This window comes from Ochotona curzoniae, unplaced genomic scaffold (genome assembly GCF_017591425.1).
Source record: "Ochotona curzoniae isolate NIBS_2020 unplaced genomic scaffold, NIBS_Ocur_1.0 contig_3520, whole genome shotgun sequence".
Classification (NCBI taxonomy): Eukaryota; Metazoa; Chordata; class Mammalia; order Lagomorpha; family Ochotonidae; genus Ochotona; species Ochotona curzoniae.
Window position 1 is genome coordinate 16,047,760 of NW_024465894.1, and position 13,434 is coordinate 16,061,193.

Below are 13,434 nucleotides of genomic sequence, written 5' to 3' on the forward strand. Positions count from 1 at the left end.
CTAATCCAGCCTGTGTCCTGGGAAAGCAGTCGAGGATGGCCCAAAGCCTTGGGACCCTGCACCTATGTGGGAGACCTGGAGGAAGTTCCTGGCTCCTGGTTTCGGATTGGCGCAGCACCGGCCGTTACGGTCACTTGGGGAATGAATCATCAGACAGATCTTCCTCTCTGTCTCTCCTCCTCTCTGTATATCTGACTTTGTAATAAAATAAATAAATCTCTGATAAATAAATAAATACATATTTTTAAAAAAGAATCATTTGGGGCCCGGCGCGGTGGCGCAAGTGGTTAAGTCCTCGCCTTGCACGCCCGGGATCCCATATGGGCGCCGGTTCTAATCCCCGCAGCCCCGCTTCCCTTCCAGCTCCCTGCCTGTGGCCTGGGAAGGCAGTTGAGGACGGCCCAAAGCTTTGGGACCCTGCACCCGCGTGGGAGACCCCGGAAGAGGCTCCTGGCTTCGGATCGGCATAGTACCGACCCGTTGCGGCTCACTTGGGGAGTGAATCATCGGATGGAAGATCTTCCTCTCTGTATCTCCTCTCTGTATATCCGCCTTTCCAATGAAAAAATAATAAAAATAAATCTTTAAAAAAAAAAAAAAAAAAAGAATCATTTACTAAAGGGGGAGGGGGTGCAGACAGCCTGGGACTTGGCATCCCCCAAGAGCACAGATTCAGGTCCCCACTGCTCTGCTCCCAATGCAGCTCCCTGCTAATGCTCCTGGGAAAGCAGCAGCCGATGCTGGCCCGAATGCTTGGGTCCCAGCCCTGTGTGAAACCTGGATGGAGTTCCTAGGTCCTGGTTTTGGCCCAGCCCAGCCCTGGCTGCTGCAGCCTGGTGGGGAGTGAGCCAGCAGATAGAAGCTCTCACGGTGTGTTTTTCTGTCACTCTGCCTTTCAAATAAATCAAAATAAATTTTGAAAACCAAAAGGGTGATTTATCCAGCTCTGTCACCCCGAAAGGACTGGCCCTTCCAGGGTGCCTGGTCCAGCTCCAACCAGGGGGTTATAGTCAGTGAGCAGAAGACGGGCCACCCTGGCCCAAGCAGTGAGTCAGAGGATGCCAAGAGAAGAGAGAAACGGGCTGGAGCCCCAGGCAGAGCTTTGTAAGCCATGGCCAGGATCCTGGGTTTATTCTAAGGATGATGGAAGCCACCGAGGGGAGGATGGGTGTGACGTGGTGACATAAAGCAGAACCCAGGACTGTTCAGATACTACTGATGATGAGGGCTGGGGGCCCCTGTGTCGCCTGGGGAACCACAGCTTTTCTCAGGGTCTCCTGTGAGTCTTTAGGGAGCTGCTCTAGCCAGTTTCCGAAGAGAAGTGGCTTTGTCCCCAGGGGGGCAGAGGCGCCGAGAAGGGCAGGGAGAGTGGAATAGGTGACCTCCAACTTCCACGACCTGCCCATGCAGGAGCCGGCGCCCTCTGGTGGTCTCTCCTGGGAGCGGCACCTCCTCTATCCCCAGGAATTGCAGACTTAAGAGGCCCAAAGCCTCCGTGGTGTTCTTGGGGACCAGGCTGTCCTGTAGAATAGTCAGTCCTATGGACAGGAGACAGGGAGCATCCCGGAGAACAGCTACCTGAGTCTTCTCGGACCTTTTTCCAGGATGGATAGATGGTTGCTGCACGTGTGTGTGTATGTGTGTGTGTGTAATAGAGCACACAAGAGAATGGCTTGCATGCTGGGGCTGCTGCCACACTGAGTGGCCGAGCAGCACCATTTTGGGGCCTCAGTGTCCCCATATCTCACGGGAGCTCCCAAGCAAAGCCATTCAGGGACCATGGCCCCCAGTAACTTCCCTGGCCATTCCCACCCCCGGCCTGCTTCCACGGGAACTCCAGGCCCCAGATTCCAGGGAGGCTGTGATGAGGAACATGTGTGGGGCTGCCTGCCCCAGGGCCGAGGGTGACCGTGTACAGATAGGCCCCTGGGGGGAGCGGAGGCGGAGGGAGGCCAGCACTGTTGCTGGGCTGTGTAGGTGCCCCTGGGACCTGGGCAGGCAGGACTTGGGGCCTGTGTGCTTCTCTGGGGTTGTCCCGGGCACACAGCTTGAAGTTGAACCTGAGACTGGTACTGACTGGCACAGATTCAGGGCAGTCTGAACCCATGCTGTCCATTGTAGAATTTTCTTTCTATAAATCTGTTCTTCCCATTCCACTTTTGTTCAAAACACGGAATTCTCTCAGGGTTTGCACCACCAGCGCTGCCTCCCCTGCAATGGAAGAAACAAGAGAGAAGAGAAAAAAGTCGCAAGGATTTCAAGATTTGCCTCATGCTATCCCTGTGACCCTGTGACACGCCCTGGGTTCGAGGCTGCAGGTGGGCAGTTGGCTTTTCCTCTGGAGACAAGGCCCTGCAGAGCAGCCCTGGGCCTGGAGCTGCTCCTGAGGCGCTGGTCTGGCCCGCCAGCCTTGTCCCTCCACTTCCTTGCCTCAGGGAGCACTTCCTGTGCCTGCTGGGCACCTCCCCCTGTGCCTGCCGGGCACCTCTCCCTGTGCCTGCCGGGCACCTGTCCCTGGTTCCAGTGGCCAAGGGCACCGCTGCCCTGATTTCTTCAACCAAGACCACTTCCTCTTCCTCTCACCTGCTCTTACTATTTTAGTAGCCTTCTTCCTTTGGAGGTAATTTTAGCCACCCAGACATGATGAAAATAGCACGAAGAGTTTTCTGTACACCTTCACTCAGCGTTCCCTTTTGTCCACAGCTTGCACAGTGATGGAACAGAGAGAAACTGAACCCAACTTGGAGGTCTTTATTACAGAAGATATTTGTATTTCTGTAAAAACATTGATTTTTTTCTCTTTAAGAGACAGAGAGGGGGCCTGGCACGGTAGCCTAGCAGCTAAAGTCCTCGCCTTGAATGTGCCTGGATCCCATATGGGCACCGGTTCTAATCCTGGTGCCCCGTTTCCCATCTGGCTCCCTGCTTGTGGCCTGGGAAAGCAGTCAAGGATGGTAAAGGCCTGGGGACCCTGTACTGCATGGGAGACCTGGAGGAAGTTCCTGGCTCTTGGTTTCGAATTGGCACAGCACTGGTCATTGCAGTCACTTGAGGAGTGAATAATCGGATGGAAGATCTTCCTCTCTGTCTCTCCTCCTCTCTGTGTATCTGACTTTGCAATAAAAATAAATCTTTTTTTTTTTTTTTTTAAGAGAGAGAAAGAGAGAGAGGGATTCTCCATGTGCTGGTTCATTCCCCAGATAGCTACTATGGTACAGACTGGGACCAGGCTGAAGCCAGGAGTTAAATTTTTCTGGAGGTCCCAGCACAGTAGCCTAATGGATAAAGGCCTCACCTTGCACAATCGGGATCCCATATGGGCGCCAGTTCTAATCCCTGCAGCCCCGCTTCCCATCCAGCTCCCTGCTTGTGGTCTGGGAAAGCAGTCAAGGATGGCCCAAAGCCTAGGGACCCTGCTCCTGTGTGGGAGACACAGAAGAGGCTCTGGGCCCCTGGCTTCACATGGAAGCAGTTCCTGAATCAACAGACAGAAGCTCTTCCTCTCTGTCTCTCTTTCTCCCTGTCTAACTTTGCAATAAAAATAAATGAACTTTAACAACAACAACAACAAAATTCTTCTGGGTCTCCCATGTGGGTAAAGGGGCCCAAATACTTGGTCCCTATAGTCAATTTTGAATAAGTCAGTCACAGGGCTACAGGATAAGTCAACACCCTTGACACTGATACTCCACAAAAGCATTGGTTGAGTCCTAGCTGCTCTGTTTCTGATCCAGCTCCCTGCAGATGGCCTGGCAAGGCAACAGAAGATGGCCCAGGGCTGGCATGGTGGCACACAGGCTAATCCTCCGTCCTGCAGTGCCAGTATCCAATATGGAATCCCATTAGCACAAGCCTTGAGACCCTGCACCCGTGTGGGAGACCCACAAGAACCTCCTGGCTCCTGGCTTTGAATCGGCTCAGCTCCGGCCATTGCAGTCACTTAGGGAGTGAATCATCAGACAGAAGATCTTCCTCTCTGTCTCTCCTCCTCTCTACATATCTGATTTTTGCAATAAAAATAAATAAATCTTAAAAAAATAAAGAAATAGAGCAAGACTCCAGAAGACAAGTGAAATGTCTTTATTCTTCAGTCGGGTGGCCACTTCTTGCCATGAACGAAGAAGCACCTCGAACAAAATAAGTGGTGGTGGGGGGGTGGTGGTTAGGCACCTACGTGACACAAAGCAGAAAGCAGGTAGTGAAGATTAAGGATGTGTACGCACAGGCCTCTGACCTCATCACTTCAACACAAACAATAGCATGCAGAATGCCTCCACGACAGCTGTCTGTCCGTAAATCGTTAACACTCCCAGGTACTGCCTAACGCTCCTTGGCTTCATGGCCTTTCGGAAGCTGAGTGATCTCATCACAGGGTGTAAGTCTCTGGAAGGTCCAGCCCTCCAGGCACACAGTCACTTTGCCAATCAGCCCTTTCAGGAGGGGCGGCCCCCGGCAGGAGGCAGCTCTGGGGAGAGGTGCTTTGTGGGGATGCCTGGTATTAGACGATGACCGCCGACCGCCCGCTGGTGAAATAATATCCTGGGTCCCCTTCGCGCAGCCAAGAGATGCGACGAGGAGTCGCATACCCCTCTGGACACGGGGACTGGCAAAGGGGCTGTCAGTCCCCTAGTAAAGTAGGGAATGTCTGTTTAGGTGTGTCATTGGTCGGCTGGAATCCCGCCAGGTTGGCTCTTGTGGTCACTTCCTGCTCCGAGCTGAAGCTTGAGCTTTGGGTTTGGAGTGGACCGAGCCCCTCCCCTCCAGTGCCCGGGGCAGCCATCACTAGGTAGACAAGTCCTTTCAGGATGCCCTACAGGTGTCTGTGACCGAGAGGCTGGGGGAGGGCTGGGCCCTGTGGCACAGCGGACTGACACACCACTTGGAATGCCTGCATCCTATATCAGACTGCCTGCTTCACCTCCTGTCTGCTCTGCACTTGGGATCCAACCTCGGGCTCACGTGCCTGGAGGCCACGGCTGTCATCAGTTCATTCTTCAAATGACTGTAACAGTTGGGATTGGGTCAGGCCGAGGCCGGGAGCCTGGAACATCATCCACATCTCCCACGTGGGTGCCAGGAGCCCATCTTTCACTGCTCAGCTCCCAGGAAGCTGAGTCCCCAGGGGGGCAACCGGGATCTGATCTCGCACTCTGCTCTGAGATGGCAGCATTTGTAGGAAGTGGCTTAGTGCACTGTGCTCCAATGCTGCCCCCCTATATACACTCTCACCTGCTCCAGGGGGAGTTAGTGGGCACTGGCTAGGTGCCAGGCTCTGTGCTAGAAGGTGGACAAGTGGTAAGAGAACAAAGCAGGCCACGGAGCACCCACTGTGGAGACAGAGACGTGATACAGAAGTAAACACACACAGGTAGGACTGTCCTGCTGGAGTCTGAATCGTAACAGACCAAAAAGCTCAGTGGCTTCAGCAACAAGCGCTTGGTGATGTCTCAGAGATTCTATGGACATGAATTTAAGTGTGGTCTGATGGAGGGATTCAGGTAGGGCCTGATGCAGCTTCGGCTGGGACTCCCTTGCTGAGCTCAGCTGCACCTGTGATCGGTCCGTGCGGGGGCCCTGCCCACAAGGCAGCTCGCTCCTGTTTCACACTGCACGTGACAGCAGTTTTGTTGTCACCTGTTTGTTCAAGCAAAAAAAAAAAAAAGCCCCAGGCAGGTTCACAGGAGACACAGGAGAGAGGACCACAGATCCACTTTGTTTCTTGTTTCTTTCATTTAAATATCTGAGAAGCAGACACACACACACTCCCGAAACTCTCCACCGGTCCTGGGCTGGTGCAGACAAAGCCAGGAGCTGAGAAGTCAGTCTCCTCTAGGAGTGCCTGGAGCCCAGTGCCCGGAGCCCAGTGCCCGGAGCCATCTGCCCTGTGTCCCAGTGCCTACCTTAGCAGGAAGCTGGAGTGAGATCGCAGGCGTCCCAGTGTGGGACACAGGTTATCTTCACCTGTGTCTTTAACCCCTGGGCTGAACACCTGCTTCTGTCTTGATTTGCATAAAAGGCAAAAACAAGGGAGAACTAAGCAGAAGACTCTTAGGATGCATGCTGGTGTGCACGTGAAAGAAACACAAGAGGAAGCAATGATTGATCAGTACAAGACTGTGCACAGAGGGGACAGCGCGGGAAGGGTGGGGACTGTACCCAGAGGGGCGTTGGGGACTTTGAAGGAACGCTTCATTCCTTAAGCACGTGGCCAGTGCAACGATCACCTTTACGCTTCAGACACCTGTGACAGCTGCTCGTCTGTATGTAGGGATGACATATTTTACAATTTAAAAATATTCTTTTGGGGCTGATACTGGGGCTCAACAGGCTAATCCTGCAAACACCAGGGTCCCATATGGACACCAGTTTGTGTCTTGGTTGCTCCACTCTCCATCCGTATCTTCCTGCTTATGGCCTGGAGAAGCAGTAGAGGATGGCCCAAAGACTCTGTACCCATGTGGGAGACCCGGAGGAAGCTCCTGGCTCCTGGCTTCAGATTGGCTCAGCTCAGCTCTGGCCGTTGCAGCCACCTGGGGAGTGAACCAGCACGTGAAGATCTTTCTCTGTCTCTCCTCTCTAAATCTTTCTTCCTAATAAAATTAAATAAATCTCTTTAAAAAGGGCAGGAACTTTATTGTTAAAACAAATCCTTCAACTACTTAGCCCAAGATTTGTTTTTAAAGATTTATTTATTTTATTGGAAAGCCAGATATACAGAGAGGAGGAGAGACAGAGAAAGATCTTCCACATGCATCCATCTTCTGTCCACTGATTCAAGCCGATCAGAAGCCAGGAGCTTGTTCCAGGTCTCCCATGCAGGGACAGGATCCCAAGGCTTTGAGCCGTCCTAGACTGCTTTCCCAGGCCACAGGCAGGGAGCTGGATGGGAAGCTGGGATACCAGGATACAAATCTGTGCCCATATGGGATCGGTGCCCATATAGGATCCTGGGCATGCAAGGTGAGGACTTCCTAGCTGCTAGGTTACCGTGCTGGGCCCAAGATTTCTTGTTATGGGGGAAGGGGCTGAAAGAGAATGGGTAGAAGGTCAGATAAGGAAGACCCCAATCAGAGCTGGGGTTGGGGTGATGGTATCTGGTGTCGCCACAGGACAAAGTCACAGGTTCAAGCCCCAGAGGAGGCAACACGCACCCCGGTTTTGCCGTCAGTGCCTCGCAGGTCCACCAGAGGCCGCCACGGCACCAGCTTTGGTCTCCTTGGTCGCCCGCGCCGCTGTTTCTCGGCTCTGCAGAGAGGGCGCGCGCGGGGAGCCGCGGGAGGCCGGGCGCAGCCCCAGCTCAGTGCTCAGCGCCCACAGACTGAAAGCTGCAGCCGTGCTTCCCCAAGGGAAGATGGGGGCAATCCAGCTTTGGGGGAACCTCTGATTAGATACACATTTTGCAAATTTCACAAAAAAGCACGTGGCTAGAGCTGTTTCCAGGTAAGAAGGCTGGCAGGCTAAGCCTCAGGAACCCTCTGGGGGAGCTGAGCCAGATCACTCCTCCGCGTATTTAGTGACTGTCCTCCTCGCAAAATGCACATGCCCGGAGGACAAGGAGTCTGTGGGAGCTGTCGGCTCCTGCAGCCGCTGGCCCCTGCACACCCTAGGAACTCTATTTAACACCATCTCCTGAACAAGCCAGTTGGGGCTGGTTCCATTTTTCAGGTAGTGATGACAACGACCCAGCCTGGGGCTTGGGGAGCACTAGGTTTGGGGTGACATCTTGGAAACCTCAAAACAGAGAGTGGCAGACCCGCTGTCAAGCGAGGGAGGCACAGAGGGCCTGGGAGGTGAAGCAGACGCCCCACCAGAAGTGTCCTTGACTCTGCTTTCCTTGCCTCTTCCTGGTCTCCAGCCACCACCCGCCCCTCAACCGCCCCCTTGCACAAGGCTGTGATGCAACCCGGCACAGGCCTGGGGCACCTCTCTTGGGGGCAGCACTGGTAAGGAGGTTTTGCAAGAGTCAGGGCAGGCAGGAAGTGTGGCCAGCCAGGGCGGGTCAGGAGATAAGGGTGCCCTCCCCCCCTCCCCTGCAGCTCCTCCTGTTCCAACCTCGCCCGCTGGTTTCCCCTTCCCTTCCCTTTCCCGGAAAGCAGCAGCGCGCTGGGTCCTGGCTGCAGCCTCACCCAGCTCGGGGCTTGACCCTGTGACTCACCCTCCTCCTTTCACTCGGGCACCCCCGGGCGCGATGCAAGGGAGACCCACCTGCGGCTGGGTGGGCGGGTCCCTGGTGCTCGCTGAAGGAGTGGCGTGAGGAACCATTCTAGGCAGCCTTCCCCATGCAGTCAACCTCGAGGTTCAGATGAGTCAGCCGGCAGGTGCAGGACTGGTGTTTGTGTGGGAGGCATCCGTGACCCCTGGGGGCACTGGGATGAGGTATGTCCAGATGTCAGGGCCCCGGGAGCCAGCAGCCTCCAGCCCAGGGTCAGCCCTTTCTGTGGTGCAACTGGTTTCCCACCTGGGTTCCCACCTGGGCCAAGCTGCGTGCGTCTCTTCTCCTCACCGGGTCACATGGCACCCACCTGGACCTCTCAGAGGTCAACAGAAGCTGGGCCAGTTCTGTCATTCCAGGCTTGAGTCTGATCTTTTGAAATAGCTCAGCCTGGTGAGCCGTGGACATGTCTGTCCAGGTCCTGATTTCCCAGCAGAATGAGCACGGGGGAGAAGGCTGGTGTGTGCAGTGGACTCCAGGGGGGTGGCCTGCTGTGACCTGCTGTGACGGGGAGGGGGGGAGCTGCTTCACCTTTCTGGCTGTCTTCTCTCATCCAGCAGTGGCCCAGACTGAGGGAACTCGAGTTAGCCCCTTCAGAAGGACTCAAAACCCTCACTGGCCACACAGAGTGTCTGCTCTGAGTCGAGCTTTTGGGGAGCATTGGGGTCCACGGGGCTGCAGAGCCCCAGTTCTGAACCCATTTCAGGTGAGCAGCGAAAGGTTCTGAGAGGTGGGGTTCCAAACTCAGTCCTCCCTGCCTCTTCACTGCGGTTGTTACCATAGTCATTAACATCAGCGTGTGTCCCAGTGGTCCCACTAAGGTTGTAAGGATTTTCTTTTAAAGCACTTAGATGAGCTCTCTGATTAGTCCTTAAATGACTTCGCCTAGCAGATTACCAACACTCTCTAAACTCGCTAAAGTGTCTAAGGACTTCAGGCAATCTGCGACCTACAGCCCTGCAAAGACCAAGGCCAGGGCCCCCGCAAATCTTGGGGCTGAAGGGTTCTCCGGGTGCCTTGCACTGCCGCTGCCCAGGAGGGGTTGAATCGTTAATGATTTCCCAAGGAGCAGGGCTCCGTGTGCAGCCCAGGCGCGCGCGCCCGGCGGCGCGGCCTCTGTCCCCCTCCCGCGCTCCCTCGCTCCCTCGCTCCCTCCCTCGGCCAGGCCCGGAGCCTCTTATGCAAGCCGCCGGCGCCCTCCGTTCCCAGGCCCGGCTGCAGCTGCGGGCGGAGGGGCAGGGCGGGGGCGGCGCGCTGTTTGTCTAGCGCGGCCGTGCCAAAGGCGGCGGGCCCCAGACAGCCAGGCGCCTCCGTACACCTGGGGATGCTCAGGTTAAATAGCTCCGCATTCCTCGGGCCCAGCTGATGGAAACGCTCCCAGGCCGCCGCCGAGCCGGCCTCCAGATGGGCTGGGCCCGGGCCAAAGGGGAAAAAAGAGCGAAACGTGGAATCCAGAGAGTGCCTGAATGGCGGGGAGGGAGGGGGGGCCCGCAGCCCCTTCCTCCGCTGGAAGGAGGCCCTGCCTGGCGTGGGGGAGCGCACGCGGGGAGCGCGGGACCGCGTCCCCGTGGGTGGGCTTGGGCGGAGGGGGAGGTGAGAGGGGCCCAAGCGGGAGGGGTGTACACGTGTGCCTCCGAGGACACTCCAAGGACACACAGGCTCATTTGTAACTGTCACCCGCGGCGTGCCAGGCACTGTGTTGCCCTGGATTAATTTCATTTATTCTGGACCAGTTTGTGAGGTTCCCCTGCGCGGGGGTGGGGGTGGAGAAGGGAGGGGCGACATCATTTACCTGCCTGTACAGTATTCCTCGGTGTGAGCTAGAAAACCCTGGAGAGGGCTGGTGCGTGCGGCAAACCGTGGGCATGAATTGGAGGGGTGGGGGTCATCTCCTTCTCCCAGCTTCCTTCTTGCTCCGGAATCTGCCCCATCCCCCTGCCTTGGGCCAAGTCCTGCTTGTGAAGGGGCGCCGGATTTGCCTGCTGGACCGAGGTACTAAAGCTTTTATCGTCCTTTTTATGGACGGGTAGTGTTCACAATCCTGTCCTCCCTGGGACCCCTTGTTTGTGCTTCTGCGGCCTTGGTTTCTCCCTGTGTAATACTTGGGGCTGGAGGGGTAGCTGAGGTGGGCCTCCCAAGTTAGAACAAACACAGCTGCCCCCATTCTGCCCAGGCCCCTCGGGGTGAGGGGGCAGCTCATCTCCGGAAAGTTCCCAGTGGGGTTCAGTGTGCAAGGCTCATTTTCACCTTCAAGCCCCCCCCCCTTCCCAAGCCTGTTCAGGAAGATGACCCAGGCCCCTGGCGAGGCTGGGAGCTGCCAGCTCCCTCCTGCCACACACACTCAGGCCCAGGCACCCACACACCCCAACTCGGAGCACAGATGCACAAGCATGTCCAGGCACATAGGCCCTGGCCAGGGACACCTCCTCCGGCTCAGAAGCTGGGAGGTGGGGAAGGGACTCACCCACTCCTCGTTGGGCCCACACAGGAGCCCCAGGGCAGAGGGCCGAGTGCAGACCCGGAGCAGGTGGCTGAGCAGCTGTGCCCCACAGGGCCCTGCCAACTCGCTCACCCACTTGGACAAGCTGGGAGCCCTGGGGCAGCCTGCTGGGATCCAGGGCCCTCCTTCTGGGGAGCTGGGGACAGACAAGGACAGACCTTGGGCTGGGCCCTCCTTCCTAGGGTCACCCTCATGTTGCATGTTGGGCGGGGGGACACACAACAGATGGCCCCAACCCCGTTCTTAAAGGGCTCCACTACCTCCCACTCCAGAGGGGGCTCGGCAGGTTCATCTGCATTTTAACAATCTCCCCAGGTGACCCAGATGGCCCGGTGGCTACTTGGAGGGAAAGCCCGGTGGTGGGGGATTTAGTTTTATGACACTAGGGAGCAGGGAAATGGCCTAGGCTGGGGAAGAATAGACTTGAAAGACACCGGAAACGCTCATTCAGGTCGCCTGTCCAGATGTGGCCCGCGGCCCCCTCCTCCTCGCGCCAGCTGCACAAGGGTCAGAGTTCACACCCACCCTCCGGCCCCTCCCCTCAGCCCAAGAAGTCACAGCAACTCCACCGTCATCTAAAGTATTTGTTTAATAACAAAAAAGGAAAACACATCCCTCCCACCCCCTTCCATCCCACGGAACTATTGTAAAACAATATTCTCAGCCGGTGATCATTGTAATATACAATACGAAGCAATTTCCTCAGAAATCTGAGAAGCACCAAACGTGACCATTTTAAAAAATGTCTTGCTTTTCAAAAAATAGAAACAAACGGGGGAGGGGGGTTAAGTGTGTCCCCCCCGCCCGCCCCTGCGCGCGGCAGTCACTGGAGGCTGGCAGGTGTGTGGCTGGAGGGCCGGCCTTCCGGCGGCCGTTCCCCTCGACCCCGGCCCCGGGCCGGACTCGCGAGCTTCCGTCGGTTTTGCTCCTCGCCCCCTGCTCTGGCAACGCACGGGGTGGACGTGGAGGGGTACGTGGGGGGCGGGGATAACCAGAGAGCACTGACTCTTTTCCCCAAACACCCACTACCACCCCTGCAGGGCTGGGGGGTCCGTCGGTCCCCGGGCGGGGGCAAGCGCCTCAGCGACACAAGATGCGGTCATCGGCTGGAACGCACGCCGCCTGTGGAAAACCAGACAGAGGTGTGAGCTGGGAAGGTCTGGGGGGACGGGCACGACCCACCCGCCGCTTCTCCGGGGTGTCCCAAGGGCATGCATGGCCAGGTGTCCCCCGCTGCCCCCACGCCGCCCACGAGCCCGCGCGCCTGCTCCGGCTCTCACCTCGGCCGTCAGGGAGCTGATCTCGCCGTTGAGGGTACTCAGCGGAGCCCGACCCGGTAAGCCCCGGCCGCCCGGAGTCCCGACTTCGGCTTCGGAGTTGAGTTCGAGCTGCAGGTCCCTGATGTAATCGATGACGTGCTGGAGGATCTCCACCTTGCTCACTTTGCGGTTCTGGGGCAGGGTGGGCACCAGCTCCTTGAGGCGCGAGTAGCAGCCGTTCATGTCGTACAGCAGCACGTTCACCTGCTGCTCGTCCAGCAGCGCGGGCAGTCGCGTCCCGGCGCAGCGCGAGATGGCCACGCTCTGCTCCGACAGGCAGCGCACCACCTCGCCCGCACCGCCCGCCGTCTTGCCGGCTTTCAGCGCGCAGCTGGGGCCCGCGGTGGCCACGGCGCTGCCACTAGCGACCTTCATGGCTCTGGCGGTGGGTGGGCGGAGAGCGGCCGGGAGGCGGGGAGCGCGCGCGGGGATGTGCCGGGAGAAGCCGGAGCGCACGGAAGGCGGCGGCGGTAAGAAGGCAAAAGCGCAACCCCGCCGCCCGCCTTTTATAACGACGCCGCCGGGGGCGGGCGCAGAGCGTTCAAAAGCAGCCAATGGGAGGCGGGGGGCGGGACGGCGCGGCCCGGGCCCCGCCCCCTGCTCGGGGGCGCGCCCTCTGGTTGGTGGAAAGGCACGCCGTCTCCGGGGGACGGACAGGGCGCGCGGGCCGCGGCACGTGAGGCCGGGGCTGCTCCGCGCGCGTCTGGAGCGCGTCCTCCGCTCAGCCCGCGGCTCGATTGTGCAGATGGGAAAGGCTGAGGGCTCCCCGAGAGCGCCCCCCAACACACACCCCTACAACCCCGCGTTTGCACACTGTCCCGGGCCTCAGAAACGGAGAGCTGGCTGGCTTTCTTACTCTGCTCCCCAGGCAACTCGCTCCCCCGAATGGCCAGAGACTTAGGGGCCGGAGTGCGGGTGTGGGGGCCCTTCGGGGCAGGAGGCTGGGTGTCGGAGCCTGAACTCGACCTTGCGTTCCCTGCAAAAACGCACATCTGCAACAACCAGCGATTTCCAATTTTTCTCCTTTTTTTTTTTTTTTTTTGGCTGGATCCCCCCCGCCCCCCGAGACCTCGGAGCAGGGGCTCCCTCCCACGGCGCGGCAGCTGCGCAGCTCCAGGCGCCCCCCACCCCCTTCCCTTCTCCCGGGCTGGTCTGTGTCAGCGTCTCCACAAGCGGCTCAGACCGTTAGACGCCAGGCTCGTGACGTCACCCATTCATAAAACCGGGACGGGCTGTCAGGCTGGCGCCGCGCGGGCGGTGGCCATGGAGACGGCAAACGGGGCCGGAGCGTTCCCCCGCGCCCCCCGCCCGTCACCTGCAGACCCCGGGCGGGAGGCCTGGGAATGCGCCGCTCGCGGGCGCGGTCGCCGGGCAAGGGTCACTGTACCTCCCCGCCCCACACC

The 13,434-nt window shown here is 58.1% G+C and overlaps 1 protein-coding gene across 2 annotated transcripts; it reads right to left on the reverse strand.

The window, feature by feature from the left end:
- Positions 1 to 11,295: 11,295 nt before the first annotated feature.
- On the reverse strand, positions 11,296 to 12,487 carry ID1 (inhibitor of DNA binding 1, HLH protein). 2 transcript variants are annotated; one of them, XM_040981138.1, is made up of 2 exons: positions 11,993 to 12,487; positions 11,296 to 11,834 (listed from the first exon to the last, which is right to left on the reverse strand). In XM_040981138.1, exons 1-2 carry the CDS (start codon positions 12,404 to 12,406, stop codon positions 11,793 to 11,795), a joined length of 456 nt encoding a protein of 151 aa, XP_040837072.1. In that variant the 5' UTR covers positions 12,407 to 12,487; the 3' UTR covers positions 11,296 to 11,792. The 2 variants fall into 2 exon arrangements, with proteins under 2 accessions (XP_040837072.1, XP_040837071.1); XM_040981137.1 differs by having other exon boundaries at positions 11,296 to 11,837; positions 11,991 to 12,487.
- Between the last annotated feature and the right edge of the window lie 947 nt (positions 12,488 to 13,434).